The sequence below is a fragment of the Athene cunicularia genome, assembly GCF_003259725.1.
Source record: "Athene cunicularia isolate RWA chromosome 3 unlocalized genomic scaffold, athCun1 chr3_part1, whole genome shotgun sequence".
NCBI classification, from domain to species: domain Eukaryota; kingdom Metazoa; phylum Chordata; class Aves; order Strigiformes; family Strigidae; genus Athene; species Athene cunicularia.
Window position 1 is genome coordinate 9989681 of NW_020799097.1, and position 27495 is coordinate 10017175.

The 27495-nt window shown below is 38.2% G+C and overlaps 1 protein-coding gene across 1 annotated transcript in view; it reads left to right on the plus strand.

The window, feature by feature from the left end:
• Positions 1 to 27283, plus strand: part of LDAH (lipid droplet associated hydrolase) — a 42558-nt gene extending 15275 nt beyond the window's left edge. The window contains exons 2-3 of the mRNA XM_026845766.1: positions 3758 to 3892; positions 27090 to 27283. Coding sequence (XP_026701567.1) covers positions 3758 to 3892; positions 27090 to 27268 — 314 coding nt within the window. The 3' untranslated portion in view covers positions 27269 to 27283. The remainder of the gene's footprint in view (positions 1 to 3757; positions 3893 to 27089) is intronic.
• The last annotated feature ends 212 nt before the right edge of the window (positions 27284 to 27495 follow it).

Below are 27495 nucleotides of genomic sequence, written 5' to 3' on the forward strand. Positions count from 1 at the left end.
ATAGCTGGATGAGATGTCATGTATTATGGGGAAGAACAGAGAAGGTGACAGGAGTCCTTTGGTTATTGAAACTTATGAGTACACCAAGTAAAGTGGCCTACTGTGTTCTAATTCACTGCAAATTGTCCATTTGACACACTCTTCCCATGAAATGCTTAGAAATCTCTTCCAAATTAAGCTAATATGCAGCGTATTGTAGTTTCGTGTCGTCTTCTGTTATGCTCACCATTTACAGCTATTGTTTAAGACTTCTGAAACAACATAAACACTGCTGAAAATTAAGCCCAGTTGAGAGTAACTGCTTAAGATGTGCTTCTCTGTTCAGATGACTGCAACTTGAGATTTGCTGGCATGCATGAATGATTCAGGTGCCTTGAGGTGTCTGAGGATTGATGTGATATTCAAATAACCAGAGTAACCTTCAAATCATGGTGGTTAACACTGCATTTACTTATGGTTTCCATTTTTTGACACTTAGTTGCTGAGTGAAAGATCATAGGCAGTTTTGGTTTGATGTGATGGGAAATCCTTAAAATGCATAAATGAGCACTGAGTTGCCTGGGTGCCTTTGTGTTGAGCCTGGTAGTTCTTTTTCTATAAAGTAAAATAATTTAATTGAACAACATTTCAACTGCAGCACATGAGCCCAAAATATTGTTAATCACAGACTGCTGTGCATACAAAGCCCCACTTTTTTCCATTAGTTGTTACTGTAACTCTGTTATATGAAAAAGATCTTTATCTCTTCAGGTTTTTTGTTTGCTCCCCTTAAAGTATTTTGATGGATAGCAGCTAAAGTAAAAACATAAAATGACTTTACAGAGATGTGAGTTTGAGCTGTATTATGAGATAAAATATTCTTCACTTATAAATGTTGTAGATGCAAGCTTTCAAGAGCAGGGACTATTAATCTGCATTTACTTAAATCAGTGCAAATCTGGAAAAACTCCACTGAAATTGAAAGTTCAATAAAGAATAAATTTATAGCTGCTTTACACATGGTGGGTTTTTTATAGAAATCTTTGCTGTTTAAATCTGTTAATTTTCCTTTCCAGTTGTGCCAGCAGTTCTCATTCATGCCCCTTCAAGGCATTTTAAAGTATCAGTAGCAGTTCTAACAGTTGACCCCTCAGAATATCTTTTACCATGAGCAGATAGATGCTTATGAAGAGTGGGGAAAGGGGGGTTCTTTTGCATTTATGGATTTTCTCTTTTACCTGCCTAAAATACGTATCACATTTATCACAAGATAAAAATCCCCTTTCCCTCAAAAAAGTATTGAAGTGCCTTGAGCTTTGTATAGTATTTGATGCAAAACCTCACTATTCATAGGCAGTTCTTACTTCACTGCTCTACAGCCGATGACTGAATCCTGAGAATATTTACATGTTAGGTTCACCTGGCTGATCATGTGAAAGAGCACCGAAATGTCTGTTTTAAGACAGCTGTTGCCATTTCTCCCCCTCTCCTTGTTTTGCATTATTAAAGGAGAGGAAAATGTAAAGAAAGCAGGTGCTTTTCAGATTAATTTTGTGATTTCTTTCTCTCAAAATACCTAATTACATTATATTACGGGACTAAGTGTGGTGCCAAAACATCATGATCATTTGTACTACAAAAGACACACTTTATTTTGGATTGCTACGGCTTTCACCTTCAACCTTGCTGAAAGACAGATTTTCTCTATGTAACATCTATCCAGGGAGCTTGACAGATGATGTCTAGATTTTATTTTATTGTCTCTGGGACCCTCTATATTATATATCTTTGACATATGAAAATGTGGTGCAGTTGTATGGATGAATTTTACATTGTTTTTCTGGAAATCAGTTTGCAAAAATTTGATCATGCATCCTGGAGTTTGTATATACAGCAACTTTTTTTTTTTTTTTTTTTTAAATATCTCTTTTGATGTCAAGCTTACAAAGAGATGTTTAGATACATGTAATAACTGATACCGTGGGGTTTGGGTTTTGGTATTTTGGTTATTTTTTTTTTTCCTCCTCCCATAAAAATAATGTTGTTTTAAGATGAGTAATTTTGTTAAGGTTTAAAAACCATCAGAGAAACTTTTTACATGTGAGGGATGAAACACGTGTGATACGTTATCCAGAGTGGAAGGCTTCCCTGCTCTTCCCGTGTGTCATGGCTGGCGTGAGCCATGGCCTCAGCTCCGACACAGGGTCCGTGCTGGGGGCGGCTTCGGGCGCCTGGTGCACTGCTGCTCTGCCGTGAGCAGGCTGGGCTCTGGCAGGCCTGGCCTGAGGAGTGCCCCTTGGGAGAGCAGCGAACGCACTCTGTGGTACCTGAAGAGCAAAAGGGTTGAAGTAAAAGAAGACAAAATGAAAATTCCTATTATAGAAAATGAAGAAGTAAAATAAACCTAGATTTTTATCTCCACACACCATTTCCACAAGTACTGATTTGATTGCAGCTCTTATTCTTCTCTGTCACTATAAATACTTGCACAGCTCTGCCTCCGTTATTACTGATATAAAGGAGTTTTACACAATTTTAGTGAGGGTTGGTTTTTTTCTCTCATACCCTTTCAGTAATATGTTTATGTTTTTTTGGAATGTTTCTGTCTTTAAATTTAATGCCTTTTTACACAATACTGCTCTTGCCACCTTTTGATGTCAATGATACCCAAATTAAGAATTGCCTAGTATGTGAGTGAAAGACCTGTAACTGATCAGTCCTAACCATGATGGTGGGCCTTCCTGGTGTCTAAATGATAAATCAGTGGAACTACTCTGAAAAATTAATAAATAGAGAGAAATTATATGGTTTTATGTCTGTGTGAAATTTTTATTCATCCTATGGGAATTAGGAAACAAAATCTGCTTTGTCTTTATATGGATTTACTCTCCAATTTAAGTCACTATGGTTATCAAAAGAGAAAGAAAAAAAGGAAGAATAGAGATTTGAGTTTTATTTGGAAATTCTGAAATCACTACCACATACATATATATTTTTAACTTTGGGACAGTATTTTAGTTTCCACTTCAGCGGTGGTACCTGACTGTTGATATTGTCACTGTTAAACCGTGGATATAGAGCAAGGTGATCTACTCTCTTAGGGCAAGCCGGATTCCTTCAGACACCAGCCTCTTCTGAGAAGTTCTCTCTAAAGCTGATGGGGTGCAGGAGGGAGGACAGATTTTCCCGTGGTTCTAGAGCACGAGGGTGGACAAGGAAAGAGCTTCTCAAGCGGCATGGAAGAGGACAGAGAGATTATGAAGTTGCAAGCAGAAAAGGATGATATAGTCCAGTCCACCCTCTCTTCTAGGGTCATACAGAACCATATAGGTTACCACATACCTGTTTTCAAGTGGTAACACTCTGAAGGGCAGACATCTGGGTTAAGTGATATGCGCGGTAGTCTTTGTGATATTTTTGTAAGATCTGGGGGGTTCTTTGACCAATTTTCACATACCTGTGACTTGATGGAATAAATAAGCAAACTGGTCAACCTCTGATGGAAAAGGAGATTTTTTTCTTGTATTGAGCTTCAATTTTAGGTTCTGCAATTTCAAAGTAATTCTGTAAGATGCTTCTCATGGGTGCCACTGATCAGTGGAATTAAACTGGTTCAATATCATAGCCCCTGAAATTGAGAAAAATAAAAATTGGAAATGTACTAGAGAAAATAAATTAACAAATTGCTATATAATGCTGTTTAGTTTGCTGTGAAGCAGATTACTTGCTATTGGAAGGTTAATACTGACTTGTGCTTGTATGTTTTGTTTTTTGGCAGGTAACCCTGGACTGGCAGGTTATTACAGGACCTTTATACAGGCCTTATATTGTGGACTAAATCAACAGTATCCCGTTTGGGTTGTGAGCCATGCTGGACATTGTAAGCCTCCTAGTGGTATGGAAATGATAGAAGGTACAATACTGTAAATTGTACATAGAAATATTTGTTACCCCCCTCATTGCACTAACAGAACTTTTGCCTATTAAAAACAGCATGACATGGGTTTTAAATGTTTCCATTGTATTTCCACAGAACAGTTGTAGGAGAAGTCACTGAGGAAAAGAGTATTTCTAGGTACATTAGGTTTGCCAGTCAAATAAGTGCTGTTAAGAGAGTAGGATTTTTGCTGATGGTGGTCTTTAGAGACAAGTTACCGAGAAGGAGGTCTAGAATCTATTTATGCTGAGAAGAGTAGATTAGAAAAGTACATATTTTAATGAAATGTCCAATTCAGCGATTGAGTACTTTAGGAGAGACTTAATAACATCTGAATTTAAAAATAGTTATACTAAATTAGTGAATTTCCAGGAAGCAAGTAAATCTTTCTGAGTCTGGAGTATGGGGTGTTTGCAGGGAAGAAGTTGCTTGTTTATCTGTTAAAAGTCTTTTGACATGCAAATCACCAGCAAGACATGGTAATCAACTCAAAGTGGATATTGTCAATGTAAAGTATTGTAAGATGGGGGAAGCCAATACCAAATCCTTTCCTGAAAACTGCTTGGTGTCAGAAGACCTCTGGACTGGGTCAAGCTGCAGTGATGTAGCACTAAATCTATATGATTCCCTAGGACCAAAAGGTTCAGCAGTGTGAAGCAACCTGAAAATTTTGAAGAATAAACTGTTTTAGCTGTTTAGCTTAACTTTCCCTCACTAACCTTTGCACCTCAGCTTTTAAGCTTTTTTATTCGTTTGTTTATTTTCAAGTCAGAAACTGAAACATGAAACCTGTATTTCTTTGGTAAAGTTCTTGCCAGTCATTGTGTTCAACCATCAAACTACCAAATGCTAGCTTCCATTGGGTGAGAAATCCCTGGGTTTATAATTCCTGGTACAGTGTTAACCATGGGATACAGGTAGAAGTCTGGCAACTGCATGGAGATGAGTTTATTGCATAGACCAATTGTAGGTCTCATAACTTGTCCTGGGATCATGTCTGCAAGTATGTAGTTACTGAAAAGAGCTTTTGATGGTGAGAGATGTGTTTGGTGGCTTGAGATGGCTGAGCTAGTTGAAATGGAGAGGTTTTCAGATGGAGCCAGCAGAGAGGTTGTACAGCTGTCCCACTTCCACTGTGACAGTCCCTGTGCTGCTAAGGGGGAACGAGAGCACCCAGTAGGAAAAAGGGAGCTGATACCTAAATTGAAACCAAACCTTCAGCTGACTTCACTGTGCCCTTTTGCACTGACAATGCTCCTGTGAGAGAGAGGTTTTTCAAGAATATAGTAGCTTGTTAAGACGGACATATCAGAAGTGAAGTACCATAGGACTGGTGCTGAGTCAAGTTTTATTCAATATATTCACCCATAACCTGCAGAATGGAGTAAATAGTGATATTTCTCAGTTTGTGGATGGTACCTCATAGCCTTTATTTACTGGGATGGTACTAGATGTCAGGGAACTACAGAAACATCTTAGAAAATGTAATTCATGGGCAAAAAAAGTGGTAGATGAGTGTCAGGGTAGATAAATATGTGATAATCATCTGACAAAAAAGATCTCCTTTAACTGTGCCTGGGCGATGCTGAACTTGAAATTCATTTGTAAAACTCAGGAAAGATACTGGCATTGTCACTGACAGTTCTAATACCATCTCTCATTGCACAGAATCAGACAGAATTTAAGTCAGCAAAACATTGGACATAACCACTGTTACAGACAAGGCAGGAGGCATTGTTTTATTACTGTATATAACCATAGTGGGTCTGAATCTTGAATATTAGAGTGCGGTTCTGGTGGGCATTCAAGGACAACATTTCAAGATTTAAATTGGTGAGTCCATGGAGAAAGGCAACTAAAACATTGAGAAAACACCTTACTTGTTAAAAGAGATTAAATGGTTCTTTGGTCTGGGGAGCAGAATGCTTCTCAGAAGTGTGACTGAGGTTTCCAAAATCATGACAGTAAATAAGGTAAACGTAGAATAAAATACACCAGATTCAGTAGTGGAAATAATGGTCACTTAATGGTATTTGCTGGTTTAAAACAAATAAAAGAAAGTAAGTATTTATGCAACAGGTAAAAAATTTAGGGAACTAGTAGCCAAAGTACTATACTGTGGGTAAATTGTATTTGCAGACTTAAAACGATAAAACAAACTAATGAACAACTGGTCCATAAACAGCTGCAGAAAGAGCCAGGTTCTTTGTTGTGCAGGTGCAGGGCCATTGTTGCTTTGGACACTTACCTCCACACTTCTGTGCTGCTCCAGGTCCCAGTGCGATGTTGTGGCAGAGTTGTGAGACTGAGAGATTCACTGCGAGGGGAAGGGATGCCAAAAGTGCCCCGGCTTGATTTCTCTCACTAAATAGCATCTATTCTTGCCACTCCTGAGCATGGGGGACTTACTCATTTGACTCATTAAGGTGTTCTGTGTGTTCCCAGTATCATGTGCTTGGATCTGTACTTACTGTAGCACCATGGAGCTAAGAAAAACTTAGAAAGCCACTGATGGATAGTTTAAAAAATAATGAGAAGACATTTATGAGTTTGTTTTCATATTTATTTTATTAGAAGCACAGGAGCAGGTAGCTCACATCCTGTCAGTAGTATATATTTAGACAATATTCCAGAATATTCCATAGGGAGCCTTTTTCAAGCGAGTCATCTAAGGGAAGCCTGAAAAATTTAGTGACCTTTGGAAGTAATGATGTTACTGCAGTTGCCATGGGTAATACAGTGCTTTGCAGTAGCATTGAATTAACAAAAGAAATGTGGCTCATTTCATGCAAACTCAAGGGAAGGCACAAAGTGGCTAGAAGGCCTTATATTCTGCCATTTTATGCCAACACAGGTTGCCTGCAGTGAGAGAAGAGATTTGGAGTAATTCTCCCTCATCCTTATAACACAAAAGAAATGCAAAGCAACTTTTTAGTATTAGAAGCTAATTCCCTATCTTTTACTTTTTTATCACCAAAAATGTAATTTTCATGAATTGACTATAAAAGTGTGATCGAAAGCACCTAACTAAAAATTGAGCATCTTTGCAATTTCCCAGGTGACTGAAAGCAATAGGGAGTCATGGACTCATTGCTCATGTTCTGCTCCTGCATCCCATGGGAATTCTTAATTGGCATTTTGTGGCATTATAGCAAAAAACCCAGAACCCTAAGAACTGACAGGACCACATGCATAGGGACAGATAATTTTGTTCTCTGCAGCTTTGTTGCCTTCTAGATTTTGGATTTCTCAGGCAAAGTTCCTGTAACAAGGAAGTGGTCCTGTACTGGATTGTGAAAACCACATCCGTTATTAATATGCTGCGTAAGAGGAAGAGGGGATGTCTTGGCAAAGAACTGGGCACGAAACTGTTATTGTAAAAGTTCCATGTATTCCTTTGTGCTTCTAATGGGCATTTCATAATGGTTCATTTAAAATAGCCTCATGCAAATCCTCTGAGGAAGTTCAGTATTTCTTGATAAGATGGATGAGGACATAAATTGACGAAGACAACATTTCAATCTCTGCCACCATTGATGAGGTTTTTTTCAGACTGAAATCTAGCACATAAAAATGTAAAAAAGGGAGAGGATAAGCTACGAGGAAAGAAAAATTCATATTGATGCATTTAGAACAGTGGTCTACAAACTTTTTTGATCATGCACTAGTATCAGTAAAAAATTTTTTGAGCATGCACCACCAATATATATATTTTTTTTAAATTATATACATGTACTATTGCATTTCTGATATTTTCTTCATGCACCCCACTTTGGACACCACTAATTTAGAGTGTGCACGCATTTAAATAGTACACTTAACATATAAGTGATGCTGCTTGTAAAGTAATAAAATGAAGCAAACTGTGTTGGAATGCCTGGTTATATTTAGAGCAAGTAGATTTTGAAAGTTGCAGAAAGACTGGGGGAAGTTTTCCAACAGCAGCCATCAATCAGAAACTGCTTCCTAATTTACTGGAGACTGTCACATAGCAATTTGAAAACTGAACAAAGCTACACCCTTCATTTTTAATTCTGTATGATATCCTTCTATTCAGAGAGCTCTTGCAAGCTCTGCTCCACAGAGACACACAACATTAATCGAACATCTCATTGCTGTAATTCTGCTTCTAGCAATCAACCCACTGTGCAAAAATATTTGAAACTTAGTTTTACTCAGTGAATGCAATTCTCAAAGTTATGCCTCAATTTCAACTTCCTTATCCTCCTGAGCTTTTGAACGCTGCTGTGACTGTAAAACAAGCAAACATCAATCCATAGGTGTAGGCAAATTTACAAAAAGGAAAGTAGTTTTCTGTCATTTTGTTTTGAACTTGTATAATCTGTATATGCCTTATAGTTTTTCATATAATCTTTAAAGTGTTGCTTTTTTTCTTTTCAGTGCCTGATAATGAGACTTTAACTCATAATTTTCCTTATGATTAAGATGTTCATTCCTCTTGAACAGATGCTGCCTAGGAACAGGTTCTTTTGTAATACCAAAACCGTTGCTTGCTTACTTCAGTTGTTTGCCATGTCAAAGATATTATGATTGTATTGTGATCCTGTTTAAGGTGCGGGTAGTTGCACCTCATTTGATTTATTTCTACCTCATAAAGACATATTCATAAGAAAGGAAAAATGCATACAAATAGATCATAATTGTGATACAAATTTTTCCTTAAAAGTAAAAACAATAGGCAGGTGAAATCACAGTTGGGGTGTTTTTTTATGAGTACTGGAGCCTCTTTTAATGTGTCATCCCATTGAAGAATTTGCATTGCACTCTTTTGAGATTTCTGATTTGATAAGATATTCTCCTGTGTCTAACCAGGTAACTCATTAGATATTATGAGCGCTTATTTAAAGTGCAAGTTATTGTTTCCCATATGGATGTGTTAGAAGTCTGCTATAGCTCAGTGGTTTCACTGTCAAAACAGAGGTTACTGCCTGAATGCTAGTATCTGTAAATTATGATTTTCTGGGGATTAAATGGTTGGTCTTTTGATTTTTGTTGCAACACTAAAAGCAGGTCATATTTTCATGGGATATAGCCATCACTGAATGTTTGATTTTATAGGTAGTAAAATCAAAAGAAAATAATTTGTGTTGCATTGCTCTCTTTTACCTCGTATGTAAGCATACAATTTCCCTTAAGCAGGAATGGAAAAGTTTAAGGAAAAAATGAAAACGTACTTCAGTGCTTTTTGAAGAAATTAAACTGTTAAACAATGTTATTCTGGAAAACTTTGTAAATTTCTTGATTTAAAAAAGGGTAAAACTGAAAAAATATAAGATTAAAAGTATTCCATATTCCATATTTATTTATTTATTCACACTCAAATTATTCTCTCAAAATGACAGTATACCTGCTCAGCTGGTGGGGGTGAGCATTATAATGCATTAGGAATTGCTCTATATATTATGAAATCCAGTTGAGTAGAAATCCTTGAGTACTGCAGGACTAAAGACCCACGTTTTTAGGAGTAGCTCTTCTGATGGCAGTGAATAGTAGCCAGTTGGAAGCTTTTAAACAGCCTTTCTATTTCTTTTGATGGCAAACAAACGCTAATCACATATCAGTGAACAAAACCTAACATTTTATACGCATTGCTAATTCAAGTACCGTGTTATGAATATCACACTTTAAAATAAGGACTAGAAGACTCAGTCTCGCCCAAAATTTCTTTAAAAGCTGTGGAAAATGGGAGGTTAGATAGGAATCCCTTGACACTCGGTCCCTCTAACACATCCCTCACCCCCCTTTTTTAGCACCCTGGTCGGCTTTTGCCAGTGAAGACTGTATAGACAACAGGTGTACATACCATGTCATAAAGTGGTCTAATTCTGTGGACATGTGCTGTGCTTTGATAAGAAATAAGGACTAGAACATCTCAGACAGGAATAAGAATAGAAGAACACAGGTTTGGTTTTGTTTGTCCTTAGAACTGCCAAGATACTTTGGAGCGAAGTAAGATTGAGAGGTAAAGAAAAATCAGAGTTAAATGATTTTGGGTTTTGCTAATATTCTGTGTATGCCAAGTGCTATAGAAGTATGGAATAATGTGATTCGTATCTTATTGAGAGACACAATTGATGCATTCAAATATCATATACCTAATAAATGGCTAGTCATCAGTCAAGTCTTAATGATACCATATTTGGTCACGTGATAGATTATATTAAATCTCTAGAATTTTCTAAACTGCACAGATGAGTAGAGTTATACGCAATCATAATACAAATACTTTTTATTGTTTCATTATGGCATGTTTATCCTTTGGAACACATTGTCTACTGAATTTTTAGTCATTTTGTTTCTGAATCAGTATTAGATAGCTTTTGAATGACAGTGAAGTTTGAGTGACATTATTAATAGCCAAGTTACAAGATAAAATTCTAGTCTGATCTTTTATGTTCCATGGACTGCAGAAGATAATACTGTCCTTAAAATCTGTTAAACTATCTTTAGTTCATTTTCCATGATAAAAAGAGGTGGGTGAGGATTGATTTATAGTCCATCAAAAGAGTGTTTCCATTGCTTTCTCTTTATGCAGCAGAGTAGGACCTTCAGACCATTTTGAAACTGAATTATATCGTTAACAAGCAATGTGGGAAAAAGCACAGACATGATGGAGGGATAATAAATTATCTATGAAGATATTATGTGATCCCAAAATGTTAATGTACCAACAATGTGATGTTTTGAAGAGAAATGAAGTTTAGGATAAAAAAAAATTCTAGCATTACAGGAAAATTTGGAAGCCATGTGCAGTTTGAATATATTTGATTTATTGCTCTTAACTGTTAAAATTCATCTGAATGGAGTTTGCTTTTCCATCTCTCTGACTTCTAATAACACTGCAGAATTGACTATGAGTGAGATTCTGCCTCTAGCTAAAGTCATATGTCGGAAAAAAATTGACTAAAATCATGTGAGTAATACTGAATTTATACTTCAGCAAGTTAATCATCTCATTGATTGCTAGATAGTTGTCCACCAAATGACAGATATAAACGTGGGCATGATTAGCAAGATATAAGCCGTACGTTTCTACCGTCATGATATGCTGTGCTGACAGGAAAAAACCTAAAATAGTAGCCTGAGCAAGACAAGGAGCATGGTGTTCTATAATAAGAGGGTTGTGAGTTATTTAGGACAGGGATTTCCAAACTGGGGTCTGTGGGCCACTGGTGGTTCTGAGGACACTTGCTCATGGTCCAAGAATTGCTGGCTGATCAGATGGAGTTGGCTGTCTCGCCAGTTCCCACTTGCTAAGCGGAATTAGTGGTAGCTAAGAATACTTTTCCAACAACACTTTTTTTGTGTATGCATTTGCTGCAGTGGCCTTAGAGACGTTGTGCCACCATGAATGTGTGGTGGTGGTGGGGAGAGGGATTGTGGTTTGCAGGAGAGGAGGAGATCATGAAAGTTAGGTGTTCCAAGAACTGGGCTCCTAAAAATAGGGACTTATCCTTAGCTAGCACAGTTCACTGAGATGATCAGTGCTGTGATGTTTCAGAGTAACTCATTTAAATGTTTACCATACTATTGTAGGGAAAGTTAAAAAGTAAAATAATTTAATAAACAAACTATTCAGATTATTTTCCCCAGGGAGAATGGTTAGTCATTGTTGTTGTGTATAACCCCAAAGGAGAGTAGTTACAGAGGCACAGGGAATCAGTATGCATTTGGTAATTTTAGCTAGCTTGTGACTCTCATTTATTTTAAGAAATACGGATGTTTTCAATGATTGCTGATGTTGGAGAATACCTACATTGTTCAGTCAAGTGAATCAGAGCTACTAGAAATCTGATCATTACAAAACCACCTCAGAATTAGTGTCTGTAGTGCTTATAAGGTTCTTGACTAGCAACTCCTTATCTGGGCTTCAGTACTGTTCTGTTTCTAGTAATGGTAGGTATCTGACCACATTGAGGTACACAGTGATTAAAAGGCATTTATGTCTTGTATTATACAAGTAAAGGAAGAAAAGCAGTAGAAAGGCAGCTGAGCTGGCATCTCACATGAATACTTTAAGTTTATGCATACACACATTTAATTCACATTAATTCCTATTTCAACAATATTTTCTGCTTCCTAGGTACATAAATCAAAACCTGAGAAACATTGAAAGATGAATTATCTTTACTATAAGTAAGTTCTTTCAAGGTTTAGTCAGTTATGTTTAAATAGTACAGACCTGGAGAACTCTGTAGGCAAGTTTGCGTCCCAGAACATGTAGGGACACAAATCAAATTCTGCTTTCTTTTAGTGAAGAATTATATGGCATGATGTCTCCAGTCCAGTGATACCACGCTGTAGATACATTAAAAAGAAGCAAGTTGTAAACATGCCATCCAGGTAGGATTAACCTAGTTTCATAACTTAAGTGTTTCATAGCTCAGTGTCTTTTTGTAATGTATAGAGAGGAGAAGCTTCCTGTTTACAAAGCTGGCCTCCGCACGGATTAATCACATTGAGCTCTTCACATACATGGTATTCGTTGGCAGCGAGGGATCCCACATCAGGGTGTGCACAGAGGAACCAGTTGTTTTCACAGGACAGTACAGGAACCATCAGCGCAGTGCAGTGCAGTCCTGCTGCCCTTCCTGATACAGCAATTTCTCCTGCCCAGAAACCTTATTTCTTCCTTGTCTTGGAATAGACAGCTTAAGGAAGGAAGTGTGTAGGTATATGTAAAAGTTACTATGAGGCATTTAAATGTTGAGGTTTTTGTCTTTGCCTGGTAAGATCTGCATTTTACTGTATGGTTTTAGGCTAGGTGTCTATTTTAAGGAAACAAATGATCATTTCATGTTACGAACCCACTGGTATGTTTTAAGTCTAAATGTGTGAAAAGTAAGCAGCCCTAGGGATGCTGCAGTACTCCGTTTACTTCTTTCCTTTGAGCCCTATTCAGTTAATTATTCATAGAGATCCCATAATCATGCCCATAATTATGCAAATAGATCCTTTGAGTGAAATCTTGGCATTTGGTGTTGACTTTATCAGTTCTGCTTAATTTTAAGCATGTGTGTAAAAATCTTGTTCCACTAAAAATCAAAACTAGGAAAATGGAATTTTGCTGTATGTGAAGTATTTCGTAAGTTGCTCTGTTTTTTTCTTTTCTGGCCAACTGAAATGATAACAATTTTAACTGCTCATAGCAACATGCCTTAACAGCCATGTATTTATTTGTAATGATCACTTAAACCACTATTAAGCTGATTCTGGTACCATTTAATGCATAGCTCTATATTCCATTGACTTTGGAGTAGTGACCAATTTTTATTGATGTTGCTGAGGACTTTGTCTTTGCATTTCTTATAGCTATATGAAAAATAGGTTCTCTATATTCTCTGTTTTTTTCAAGGTTTTCCACTGAGTCTAGCAACGTAATATCTGTAGGCATCAGTAGCTTTCTAATCCATTCTAGTACTTTAGGCAACTAATTTTCCTGTTAGAAGAACCAGATTTTTTCATCCATATCTACAAATAAGGGTAATATAATTCTGTTTTTAAAGATGTATTTTAAAGTAACAACTTTTGAAACCTGATACAGTCTTCTGGATCCTTATCCAGAAAACAAGATTTTTAAAAAAAAATTGACATTCATCCATTGGAGAGTATGTCTTTACTGCATTCCAGGAAACTTTGGATGTAGGTTTTGAGATTGTTTAGGGATCATTTTCTGCCTTTCACCCCATGACATAGGTATGTTCTCCAGCTGATACCATCATTTCTAATTAGATGCAGATGGCTGTTAGTGGGGAGAAAAAAAGTGTTCAAGAATGTGAACCCTATGAAAAGGTAACATTTATATCTTTTGGTGTCTTGACTTTAGAAGGCATGTCACAGTTCACTGAGATGATCAGTGCTGTGATGTTTCAGAGTAACTCGTTTTAAGTGTTTACCATACTATTGTAGAGAAAGTAAAAAAGTAAAATAATTTAATAAACAAACTATTGAGGTGATTCAGATCATTTTCCCCAGGGAGAATGCTTAGGCATCTTTTAATCCAAGTCAGTTTGAAAGATACATTTGCATCTGCTAACAGAATGAAAATGAACTATCCCCATAGCAGAGCACAATCCCTTCTGTCTGAAGGTGTAACAGGTCTGGATTTCCTGTGATACTTGACTCAAAAAGTTTATTCACTGCATAGGTTAGCTGCAGGTGGAAACCTGATCAATACTTTTATTTATTAGTAATGTGATAGTTTTAAGCCCTGACCGGACTGGAGACCACATTGCTGTTGTCCCTCCCCCACCCTCGGACACAAATAGGGCACAAACCCTGGGTTAAAATAAGAAGAAATTTAATACAACAGTGTAATAAACAATCTGAACAACAGCAATAGCGATAATAACAACAAACAGTAATAACAGTAAACAAGAGAAAAGATATACAGAGAAATACTGCAGTGAACACATCCAGCTCACCGTGCGTGCTTCCCGGGACCAAAGCCACAGAGGAAAGCTTCCCATGCTCCCGCACTGGACCTGACATCAGCATGGTATGAATAACCCAGCTGGAGATCCCTTCCCCCTGCTGGGGAAACATAACCCTATCCTAGTTGAACCAGGACAAGTAAGAATTTCTGCTTTATGATATAGATTTGATTTCATTTTGATACCTACAAAGCTTGCAATAAATGGGGCAGGTCCTGATGGGATCAATCCAGTGTTTAACGACAGTTTTATTTTAAGTTCACAGTGATCTATAGTTGTAAGACTGAAGAAACATCACCAATGCACAGAATAATTCCAGATTCTAAAAATAATCAGGTTTGGAACATGGAGTCTTTCTGTTTGCTTTTGTTTTAGAAAATTCTCCTTTAAGGTGCAACGTAGGCGTTTCAGGGAAATGCAGGAAACTGTATTGCAGACTGTGCAGTAAGAAGTAATGGCAAATGGCCTCATTCATAGATAATCAGCTTCATTAATTAATTACTCTTACTTCTAGTGTATCTACTTAAATCTCTCAGCAAGATCCAAGCAGGGGCTGTGTGCTTTGATAAATGATGAAGGACAAAATGATACAGTACTGTGGACTCAGGTTGAATGTTGAATGAGGGGGTGTCATTGCTGCTTACTGAATGAAGGAGTTTTCCTTTTTTCTTCCTTTTGATACTGCTAGACATTATCTTTCTAAAGGTTGAATTTTATGTTTTGTGCATTAATACATTTATTAAAATAATCTAATTACTACAGCTATCAAATTACAGGTGTGGTCAGGTGACTACTTAGTTGCTAAATTAATCCCCAGTGGGTTAAATGTTACTGCAGACTACTAAAATTCTCTGAGACTGCCATTATCATGTTATTTTTTTTAGAACAGGACTGTGATTTAGAGCATATAACCACTGAGTCTTTGCTGTCAGAGATTCCACTGACTTCTGCACGAGTGTTTACATGATTTAGAGGAAGAATTTTTATCCTGCAACCAATCACAAAGAGACCAATTTCAGTATCTGTGAATGCACTTTGTGATATCTGGATCTGTTTATGCATAGAGTGCAGGTCAAACTCAGTTGCTGTCTTTTTATATAAATTATACTGTAAAGCTGCAAGCAGTTTCAAAGAGTTTGTAATGAACCGCAGCATCAATGTCCGCTGATGTAAATGTATGAGAAAATCAACCGTTGCCCAACTGTGACCCTAGTGCTGCTTGTGGGTCACAGGTGAATTAGCACATCCCACCTGTGCAAAACGAAGACCAAAAAAATCCCTTATTCATCTGTAGTGACAGATCGGTTTTGTAGTGGTACTTTACTCTCTATTTCAGCTATAAGGTAAAACTCCAAGAAAAATAAAGGCATCATAGTATCTTTGGCATGTTGCCATACTTGCTATGCTAGGCAGTTCAGCTAGGTGACTAAGAATGAAACCTTCAGCGTTTTCTTCAGGAAGGTTAAAAAGGAAACTGCTATCTTGGTAATAGAGAGTAAATCTGCCAATTAATTTTTAAATAGTGTAACAGAACACTGGAGAAGAGAAGATATAAATCAGAATTTAAAGCGGTCAATTTGACAAAAATGTGTTTTGTCCTCAAAGAAAATACAAGGTGAAATTCTATTTCCTCTCCTTAGTTTTGCCACCGATTTTAATAAATTCAGGCTTTTATATATGCTATTTTGTCCAATTTTCTTTTGCATTACGCTGTGCAAAGTAATGAAATGGAGTGCTCCTCAATGGAAATCATGGCCTTTTCCAGTGATGGTGGAAAGCATAACTCAGTGGAGAGTGTCAGACCAGAGAACTGGATTCTCCTGGCTGCTGGATTCAGTCGTGTCCTGCCAGGCGGCAGCAGTCCCCCTGTTGCTCTGACATCCAGTGGGGATCAATGCTGGGAGTTGCTGAGCCACAGCTGGTTCCCTTTGCTGTCAGCTTGCACTCCTTGTGCAAAGAGGAACCCAAACAGCGACTTACAAGGCTTCTCATGACAGGTAGCAGTTAGGAGCATTGACTGAGAGCTGTGAGGTAGCACTGCATTGCAAAATATTTTGCATATGTTTTGTGCTACAGCCCACAGTGCTGGTAGCACAGGGTCACGTTCCCTGCTGGAATAAACTGACATAGCTCTTTGCAGTCAGCAGAGTGGCAGCAGTTTACAGTACCAGGAAATCTAAGATAATAATTTTGAAAACTTACAATCCATCATTTTTGAAGGCTACAGATGACAGATGCTTGCCTAAGTGGGTCATTTACTCTTAAAATAAAAAGGATGCTAGACAGTATTGTTAAATAATTTGCATCTGTTTACTAGAGGTAGTTATTCTAGATATTAAATTTAACATTTCCATGGACAAATGAAGATAGGAACCTACGCTTTCCTTTATACTTTTATTAAAATAGTGTCATCCAAGGTGAATATACACAAGCAAAGAAGAAGGACTAAGTTATACTGAATGTCACCCTAATGCCATTATAGTAGCTAGTGAAGTAGGAAATGTATTAGTAGTATTTTAGTGATACTCTAAAGATGAGTGCTATTCTAGTGTTATTCTGAAGTCATACTTATTTGAAAAATTCCATTTATGTCAATACCACAGTTCTAAATAAAATTTTTGGGTGGATTTTCAAGAGAAAAAAAGGACTCGCGTAACAAAAAGTTTTAGCTTGGATTCAGTAAACGCGTGGAACACTTAGAAAATGTCACCCATTGATCTGTCCAGTTTCTGTGAAGTACAGATTTTGTATTGTTCCTTGTGCCACTGTATAACTGCACCTCTGGGTGTACTCTCAGCTGCTTGCTTTATCCCCTTTCACCCTCTTAATGTTGTGATGTGGTCCTTGTCATTTTCTCCTGCTTTTGAAATAATTCTTTTTATTCCCTGTCTGTGTAATAACATCAGTTGTCCTCCTTGGCCAGCTGTCTTACTATGCTCCAAACTTTGGCTCTCCCTTGTTTGCTTTCAGTCTCTCTTTCTCTATTTGTATCTGTTTAAACTTCCCAAGGTTTTGAAGTGCTGTTTTCAATAGGTGTGACTGTTGGACTTGCCTACTGTGGCGCAGCACCTCGTTTATGATACACAGACTGAATCAATTCCTGTGAAGTGATAGTCATCCATTTTTGTTCCCTTCAGCACTCAAGCAATTGCCACTGTGTTTTCTTTACCTCCTATGCTGTATCTACCCAGTCTTGGTGATACGCAGTACATCATTATTTTTTCTTCCATTGTTAAACTGTACAAATGCAAGTTGTTGTTAAAGTAAGCTGTTCACTGAAGTTGCTTTTACTTGCTTCATTCAGTAAGAAAGTTCCATGCCTCAGTTTCAAGACTGAATTTTCCCTGTGTTGAATTGGAAGATGGTAGATTTGGCCAAACATGAAAAGGTCTTGATACTGATATGCTTTTGAGTAAAGAATTCCTTAAGGAACATATTCTGTGTGCTTTTTTCCTTGAGAGACTCATACATCACATGCCTTGGGCTGATGGTGCAAGATAATTCAAATATCAGTGAAGCACATTTACCCTTGCAAAACTGGGTGATACTATTTCAGATCATATGTGAAATGAGTATCTGTAGGGGAAACACACAAGGTGGACTTGCAGCACTACCACCATCCACCTCTTAGTTAAGGAAAGCAAGTAACATAGACTTTTTGGAGAGTCAAAGTGAGTTTTGGGGGGCCTAGATGATTTTTGCAACCTAGCCTTTTTTTTTGTGTGTCATAAACTGAGCAAATCAGCAAGATAGATCTTCTCTATGTTGCTTGGACATTGTTAGTACAATGATCCCATCCAGAGGCTCAGACTGCATGTGGAGCCCTTTCAGGTAGAAGTGCTCACCTAGGTGCACACTTTTCCTGAAGGCTTGCTATTTACTTCATTTTCTCAACCAACAGATCTTCAATTAGAATCATAGAACCATAGAATCATTTAGGTTGGAAAAGACCCTTAAGATCATTGGATCCAACCATTAACCCAACACTGCCAAGTCCACCACTAAACCACATCCCTAAGCACCACATCCACACATCTTTTAAATACCTCCAGGGATGGTGACTCAACCACTTCCCTGGGCAGCCTGTTCCAATGCTTGACAACCCTTATGGTGAAGAAATTTTTCCTAATATCCAATCTAAACCTCTCCTGGTACAACTTGAGGCCATTTCCTCTTGTCCTATTACTTGTTACTTGGGAGACTGACACCCACCTCACTACAACCTCCTTTCAGGTAGTTGTAGATTAGATGAGCTCTGCTTCCTCTCTTTTTTTATGAAGTCTCTGCCAATGCAAGGCTACTTTGTTGCCTTCTTCCTAATCCCTCTTTTAATCTTTTTCTTGCAATGACAGAGAGGTGTGCCCCTGGCATGGGAAGGCTGAGCCAAGCTATATTGACAACTGCTGTGGTGGTTTGTGTTTGCTCTTACTCTGGAAAGTTACTCTGGAATGCCCAGAGACCTTGGCACCCCAGGAAGAGTAACATTTTCAGAGTTTCCCACTACACTGGTGTTAACTGGTTTTGTTTGGTACCTGTTTGCTTATAAGTAGTCCTAACTATTTCAGTCTATGTTCAGGGGTTCTTCCTTAATAAACTGTGGTAGAGTTGATTCATTTTCAGATGATTGGAAGAGGGAAGAATTGCCGGAAGATTTTGAAGAGCTGCTAGTACTGAAAGTATTTGTTATTTTGCAAATGTAGACATGCACACCTAGACATGAAATTACTATGAAACTGGGCAAAAAATGGATGAAGCCTAATTTCTGGTAAAGCAAGGGCATACTGTTGTTTTCTTTTGTTCTGTAGTTACTTGTTTTATAGAGGATATTCTGCAAAGTAAAATGGTGGCTGAGTGGGATACCTGGTGTGTTGGAGTCACCTTACTGAAGTTTTACAACCATCTCAGCTACAAGAGCATGCTGTTACTGCTCGTCTTCTTCAGAATAATTAGGTCTGCTGAGAAGCAGTCCTTAGTAGTCAAAGTAGTGTGCTGGCATCAAAGGGGCAGCCTAGAGGTAAAAAAAACAGGAGACTAAAAAAGTCACAATGAGTTTTATACTTGTTCCTGTATCAAGATACATTTTACATAGCAGTCAGCCTCAGCAAGGAAGTGCCTTCCAGTTTGGTTTGTGTGGGCAAGTGAAGAAGGGATCCACAGAGCCCTTCACCTGGCTTCAGCATGTCCAGAAAACAAGAAGCATAACATGAACAATGATCTTCCCGTAGGCTCAGACCTCTTTGCTTTTGCTCCTTGAGGTCACTTTTATGATGGAAATTTAGATCTGCTTCTATACAGTGATGGTTCTCTAACCTCTACTCTGCCAAGGTTTCTTTGGTTTACTTTTTTTTTGTTTTTAATAACTAATATGATTTTGAAAATTCCTGTAAATTGCACTTTTTGTAGTTACACAGCTTACTGACTGTAAGATGCAGTCATTTGAACACAGACAACTTTTCAATCTATGTTATGTAAAACACCCATATTATACATGAATTGGAAGATTTATACATGTTAAAGTGGTTCTAGAGGCATAGATTGGTGTAGAACAAATAAAAAAAACCCAAAACTGTTCAATGGTGTTTGTCTTACCAAATTGTAGATAACCAACAAAATTCTACTTCAAAGTTTGTACGGATACCAAGGTATCTCATCATATCTTGGTAATAGTTTCTCTAATCAGCTAGAGGGAAGCAAGACAGGGAATACAAAAGAAGTCTCTCACAGATATCTTAATTTCAGTGTGCTTATGTATGCTTTTAATAAAAATTTGGGGTTTAGTATTTGTCATGTTTATTAGTTCATCCTGTCAGACTATGCTTGTACTAATTTAATTATAATACAGCTTCCTTTGAAAAACAGATTAGGTGTTAAACAAGTGTCCCAGCAATAGGTGTGTAGATAGCAACGGAAACCAGCAGTTCAATTTGTAAATTAAGGTCTTGTTATTTTACTAATAACAAAAATAACACATACAACTACTTCAGTATCTTGAGTAAATGGTGATTTATTTGTGGAGGATACCTTTACAAAAAGTAATTGCTCCAGTAAACACTAATGAGTGGTGTGTTTATCTTAAAAGTTGCATGAACAGTTCCTGAGGGTAGCAGGGCCAGATTAAGGTCTAAGGGTTAATCTAAAACACAGTGCTTTAATACCTGGTTCCTGGTGTCAAGAGGAGTTCTTCTCTGTCTCTTCTTATTTATTAAACATTCCTGCATGGTTTCTATCCTATTTCTTTGGCATTTTATCGCTTGCTGATACAAATTTCCAGAGTTCAACAATCAGATGAAAGATTGGGTGAAGCATTCAGACTTTAAGCAATATATCTTTAGTGGATGTATTTTATAACACCTTTGCCCATACTAGACCCACAAACCTGGAATCTCAGTTTTTAAGCTTACAGTTGTATTTAAACATTTTCAGATGGCATCATTCAATTGTAAGGAATTATTGTGTTTTGCTGTAGGAACAAAAAATAATCAAATGATTTATTTAATTTCCAGAATTAGACTTCTCACTGTGCATGCCAGTTTAACAGGTAATCCTTCTAAGTAATTTAGTTGTGGGGTTGCTTTCTGCAAAGACAGAACTTTCCGTGGGTTGCTTCATCTAAACAGTAGTTACTCAGTCACAACTGCTGCTCCTTGCACCAGTGTCTGTATGTATTTGTAGCAGAAAAAGGAGGTGGGGCATAAAGTCTAAAACACTTGGCCCTGTATGTTGGTTGCACATGCAACATGCACATGCAGTGGACTTGACGTGACTCTAAGCTAGCTCTCCTGAACGATTTGGTTGGCTGTACTTGATGCTTTGTGCCTTCCTTTTTCATACACTCTGATATCATCACTGACCTTTCAGTATATTGTCCCTTTGCTCTTCTTCCTCTTGATACTTTCTTGTGATGTTAAAGCTTTTTCATGTGTTTAACCTTCTTGTTTCTCCTCACTGTTAACATTAAACAGTATGATGATGTGTCATGCAGCTGAAATGAGTATCATCTTCAGACGGTCCAGTCCCTGAACCAGTCCCCTGGTTTGATCCCCAGATATTTACTTGTCCTTATCCTGTAAAAGGTCCAGTTCTGAAAATTCTTGACCACAAGAGTTTATATGGGTGGTTCATTAGAATTTGTCCTTAGATATCTTGGTACTGCCTCCTAGAGTAAACGACCCAGGGAAGAAAAAGATAACAGTGCAGGTAGGGCAGTGGTTTTTACCTCCCTTTCCTTCACGGCATATAATTACAAGTCACCTTTTCACACAATTTCTTACTTGTTCATGAGTAATTTGGAGGCCTTTTGTATGAGCAGATCCTGGGACAGCCTTTAACGTCACTCCATGACAAGGGTCCATATGTACTAAGCTCCAGTGTTGAGTCATCTGTTCTGACTAGGGTAGTTGGGAATTCAGATGTGCAAGCATTCCCTTGTGAAATTAGGGAAGTACAAAGGCGTGCAGAAATTATATGCACAGATTTGAGGGTAGTGTTGGAGAATCTGGCCTCCAGTATCTTTTTAAATTATCTGGGAAAACAGAGTCTGTGATTTTTGGAGACTTTTTAATGAAAGGTGAAATTTTATGAATCTCCAGTCTGAAGTCTGTTTAACATCTTTACTGATGATCTGGACGAGGGGATTGAGTGCACCCTCAGTCAGTTTGCAGATGACACCCAGTTGGGTGGGAGTGTTGATCTGCTCGAGGGCAGGGAGGCTCTGCAGAGAGACCTGGACAGGCTGGAGCCATGGGCTGAGGCCAACTGGAGGAGTTTCAATGAGGCCAAATGCCGGGGGCTGCCCTTGGGCCACAACAACCCCCAGCAGCGCTACAGGCTTGGGGAGGATTGGCTGGAGAGCTGCCAGTCAGAGAGGGACCTGGGGGGGTGATTGACAGCCGGCTGAACAGGAGCCAGCAGTGTGCCCAGAGGGCCAAGAAGGCCAATGGCATCCTGGCTTGTGTCAGCAATAGCGTGGCCAGCAGGGACAGGGAAGGGATCTGACCCCTGTACTCGGCACTGGTGAGGCCCCCCCTCGATTCCTGTGTTCAGTTTTGGACTCCTCACCCCAAAAAGGAGATAGCGTTACTTGAACATGTCCAGAGAAGGGCTACAAAGCTGGTCAAGGGTCTGGAACACATGTCGTATGGGGAGCGGCTGAGGGAACTGGGGGTGTTTAATCTGGAGAAGAGGAGGCTGAGGGGAGACCTCATCAACCTCTACAACTATCTGAAAGGAAGCTGCAGAGAGCTGGGTTTGAGCCTCTTTAGCCTAGTAGAAGGCGACAGGACAAGAGGGAATGGCCTTAAGTTGTGCCAGGGAAGGTTTGGACTAGATATTAGGAAGCATTTCTTTCCAGAAGGGGTTGTTAGGTGTTGGAATGGGCTGCCCAGGGAGGTGGTGGAGTCCCCATCCCTGGAGGTGTTCAAGAGTAGGGTCGACTTTGAGCTTAAGGATATGCTGTAGGTGGGAACTGTGCTAGGCAAACGGTTGGACTAGATGGTCTCCAGGGTCCTTTCCAACCTAGATGATTCTATGATATAAGTGATACATGCTTTTTTTCTGCCTAAGGATTTCCCTTGCATACAACAGCAGAAAAACAAGCAAAAACAATTTTCTCTTTTTCCCTTGAAAAGCAAAGTCCTTTTTCCTAGCAAGATTAATTTGTCAACTAATCTTAGAGCAAACAAGTTATTTTAATCTATCATTGTTTCAGTCTGTGGGTTTAGCAGAGGTCAGAAAAAGAGATTCATTAAAGTGATAGTGCATTTGTTTTTCCAAAACCACATCAGAAGATTTGCCAAAGAAAATAAAGAAATACAGTATTTCTTTTAATACACTTTACCTAAATAAAGTCTTAAAATCACGTGCCTTAACCCAGATGGGGTGTTTGCAGTATAAGGTACAAGTTGTGTAATTTCTACTATCTGAAAACTGCTTAAATGAGCTCCCCTTCAGCTATGCCATTTATTCCATACCTAAGGTGATGTTACTCTGGTCCCTTCTCTGATGTAGAGCCATCATTGAGCTGACTGCCAGTGTGTTTGTGCAAGTCTGTTTGCTTATATAAAGAACCTATTTAAGCTTCTCCACCCAAGAAATTCATGTTGATTTTGGATAATCCCTGGGCAATTTTATTCTGTAAAATAAATAAATAAATCTTCCAAACCTCTCACACATTTTGGACTATTAGAAGTGTAGGATTTGTGTTGGGAAACATGAACTGACATGTAGTGTGGGCAATTTTATATTTGTCCAGAAGTAAAATAGGATGCATATTTCAGTATAGGGTTATGTGACGTTGGAGTTTCACCTGACAAGAGTGCAGGGTCAGTTGGTAATGAGGATAGTTTAGCATGTGGATCACCAGACCCCGCTCTGCACACTCATCCTCCACTGTGGCTTCTCTAGTAGTGCCAATGTGATTTAGTTTGACAACAAACCAGTATTTCAGAAGAAAAGGAAAAGCAATATTAAACAGCTGAAACAATTATTTGGGGTCAGCATTGGCTGTCAGGACTCGCTTTCAGTCTAGGAGAGATTGTACGTGTGTGTAACACGGGCCAGTAGAGGTGGGAATCTGGGCATCCTCACCCCGAGTGGTGCTGAGCTGAGCTGCACTGAGGATGCTTTGGCCAAGTGTAGTAGAACAGGTCTCTGTGATCATCATTAATCATAACTAACCCATTCAGTTAAAAATAGCTTCTGCAAGCTCTGCTCTCCCCTGCTCCCTTAAGGAAACACTAGTGCACAGGCTTGAGTTGAGTATGCTTCAAGTCCTAAACTCAGATCTGGGCAAATGCGAGGAGGAAAAAGCCCTTAGTTTCACTCTACTCTTAATCCCTATGCATATACTTCCTCGAGGTTCTTGCTTTGGCAGCAAAACTGGTTCTGAACAGACACATCTTTGCTGAAGTCAGTAATAGCTATGAATAGTTGCCCTGATTATCTATGCTGCTCTTTATTAGGTAACTAAATATTAAATCTGATGTCTTAAATAACTGAAATAATTAATTGTATTTGTCTAACATAGGTAGCTATCTTAACTTGGAAAATGTTGAGACTGGGTTAGGCTGTCTTTGCTGTATTGTTTATTGATTGCACTGCGGCAGTGTTGTGCATCTCTTGTAGCAGATACTGAATTCATGTAGTGAAAAGCAGCTGTTAACCTTATGAGACTGAACAATACCAAAAAAGATGGGTTTGTTTCCTGCATGGTTTCTGGGGTCTTGTAAACCATGAAAAGTTTTCTAGAAGACTTACACACCTACTTTACCTCCTCTTCCCTTGCTCTAACCTGGGAATAAGCTGAAATTCTTGTAAAATCACTTATTTTCAAGAGTTAAATCTATGAATGGATAATCAAACATTGAAAGACATGCTGATAAATCACTGGAGACGGCAGTGACTGAGTAAAACAGTATGGCAATGACAACAAACGTTTTCAAAGGAAAACTGACCTTCTCAACCCAACACACAATAACATACATATATGCAACATATAATACACTCTCACTTGTTACTGTATCCAGTGGGCTGTCATATTTCTAGTGTTCTGTGGTTTATGTGTTATATATACCCTTAATTAGACTTGTGATGTAGGCAGCCCGCTCCTGCATGAGGTTAATCTGCTGTGTAAATAAATAAAAGGTAGGAAAGACAGCTTTTGTTAAAGATAGAACTAAGTTTAAAAACAATGTTTTGGCCTTAGGCTTTTATTTAGGGTTTCATAAAACAGAACAAGTTGTTTTCCATTACTTGTACAAAGCTTAATAGGCAAAATATTACTTCTTTTCTCATTTTTCATTCCTTGAATGTGTTTTAGTAAACCCCTTTTTTTATTTAAACTACTATAAATTATGCTGGGATATGGTCATTACTACTTTTAAATAGAAATATTAGTTTAACTGAGGAACTTCTTTGTTGTGACCTCTGTGGTAGCTAGTTTAAGCTCAGAAAAAGAGGCATCAGAACACATGCTTTAACAATTATTTTTCTTCAAAAGGTTATGTTTCATACAGATGATCAAAAAGGCAATATAGTGCCAGCCCACTTAGGCTACCAATTAATACTACCACTGTCAACCTCCCAATAACTTCACTACAGTAACATTTGTAATTTTTAGCAGTTAAGGTTACTGATACCACATGCATATTAAAAAAAACAGTCAGCCTTTATAATTTGATGAACTATGTTCACAGACAGAGGCAGAAAGGCCTCTGCTATCACTTTCTCCAAGCAGGTACAAAACCAGCTACATCTGAAATAGATGTAACGCTGCTAGCTTTCTCTTACAGTAGTTTGTCAGTGCTTCTCAGTCTCTTTAATGTATTTTTACAGTGTCTTTGCCTGATGGGTACTTTCTTCCACATCAATTTTTCACATAGGGAACTGATGCAGAGGATGTCAAAAGAAACCAAGTGGGAAATTAAACACTTCATACTTGGTGGGCTCGTTAGGGCTGTGTGTTAACTACCTGTGTTAGCTGCTCCTGACGTTAGAGGTGGGTGGCTTTTGCCAGGAACTTAAATGCTGTCTGCAGTACCATGGCTCAGTAATGAGCTAGTCCCCATCGTGTGTCTGAACCTTGCTGCAAGGAGATCTAGCTTATTTGAGGCTAAAGCTGCATTGCAGGTAAACATGTAAGGAGTGTAAAAGATCCAAGTGTTTAAACTGGAGTATGAAACCAGGCCCTGAGATAATAGCATGGATTTAAGAGATTAAGTGATGCTAATACCAGTACACCTCTTTCAGATAAGTCATAGGCATATTTTCCTTCATGCCTTCTGCCTCTTTCTTTTTTTTTTTTTAGTATATTTTTTACAGTCTTTTCCATCAAGTAGTCCAGATTAAATTGGAGTGCTGTATCTTTAATAGGTACTTTGGTGGGTAGAGCACTTTTCTATCAGAAAAAGATCTGTGAACCCTCTTAGATTGGGGAACTTGAGACCCATGTCACCCACCTCATGAGCAAGAGGTAAAGATGCCCAAATTGCTGTAAATTCTTACAGGCACCAAATCATCCTTGTTGGCTGGTCAGGAAGTGAGTAGTGAAGGCCTCATCATAAATGATTGCCCACACTCCTCTCGGAGGTCCCTGATAAAACAGGAATGAAATTGTACAGTAACCTAGAACCATGAAGCTCTAATTTGATCTTCCTTCTTGTAGCTGGATGGACAGTGATAAAAACCTGCATAAATAGGTGTAGTTTATGTAAATGATAGTGCTCCATATTGACTCATATGCATTTCATATTTTTCCTCATTCCATGGGACTTTCCTCTGCATCTACACTTTGAGACAGGAGATTTTGGATATCTGCAGGTTCTTAGTGCATGCTAATATATATGATAATTAGTGTGAAAGGGACTCTTGTTCCTGGGCAGTATTGCTGTTGTAGGTCCTGATCTGTAAAGTTGAATTGGTTTAAGCTGAACTAATGCCTTGAGTTTGGTCTTGTTCTAAATGAAGGGCAACTCAATGCTAGATGATGTGCCATGAAGCTCCACATGTTTCTGTATCCTTTCCAGCTTCACATCCTGTACATGTGATTCATCAGTCTGTATTTACCAGTGATGGTAACTTAAAATTACTTTTTTAAGTTTGTTTGTTAGGTTTTTCTAATTAATAAGTTTATTTATTTCAGAGTTTTGCAAAGAAGTGGAAAAACTGAGATAGTTGAAATTCCTGTCATTAAAACAAAGGACTTTTTTTCTTCTATGTTTCAGACACAGATATTAAGGAGCTAGAGGATGTTTTTGGACTTAACGGACAAGTAGAGCATAAGCTGAACTTCCTCAAAAAGAATGTATCAAAAGATATAAAGCTGGTACTGATTGCTCATTCTATTGGTTGCTACATCACATTGGAGATGATGAAGCGAGCATCAGAACTTCAGGTACATTAACCTTATAGCATGGGAATTACATTATTAGCAAAGCAGTGCACATGCTTAGCCTGTGGGTAATGTCATGTCTTTCCTGTGGAAGCTATATTCTGCTATATACAAACTTTCAATCCTAGTTCTCATTAAAATGAAATAAAAACATTAATCACTAATCCTAATAACATACAATCAAGTAGTTTAATGTAAAGTTCTTACTCTCAATTTGCAGCTTTAAATGCCCTTGTAAT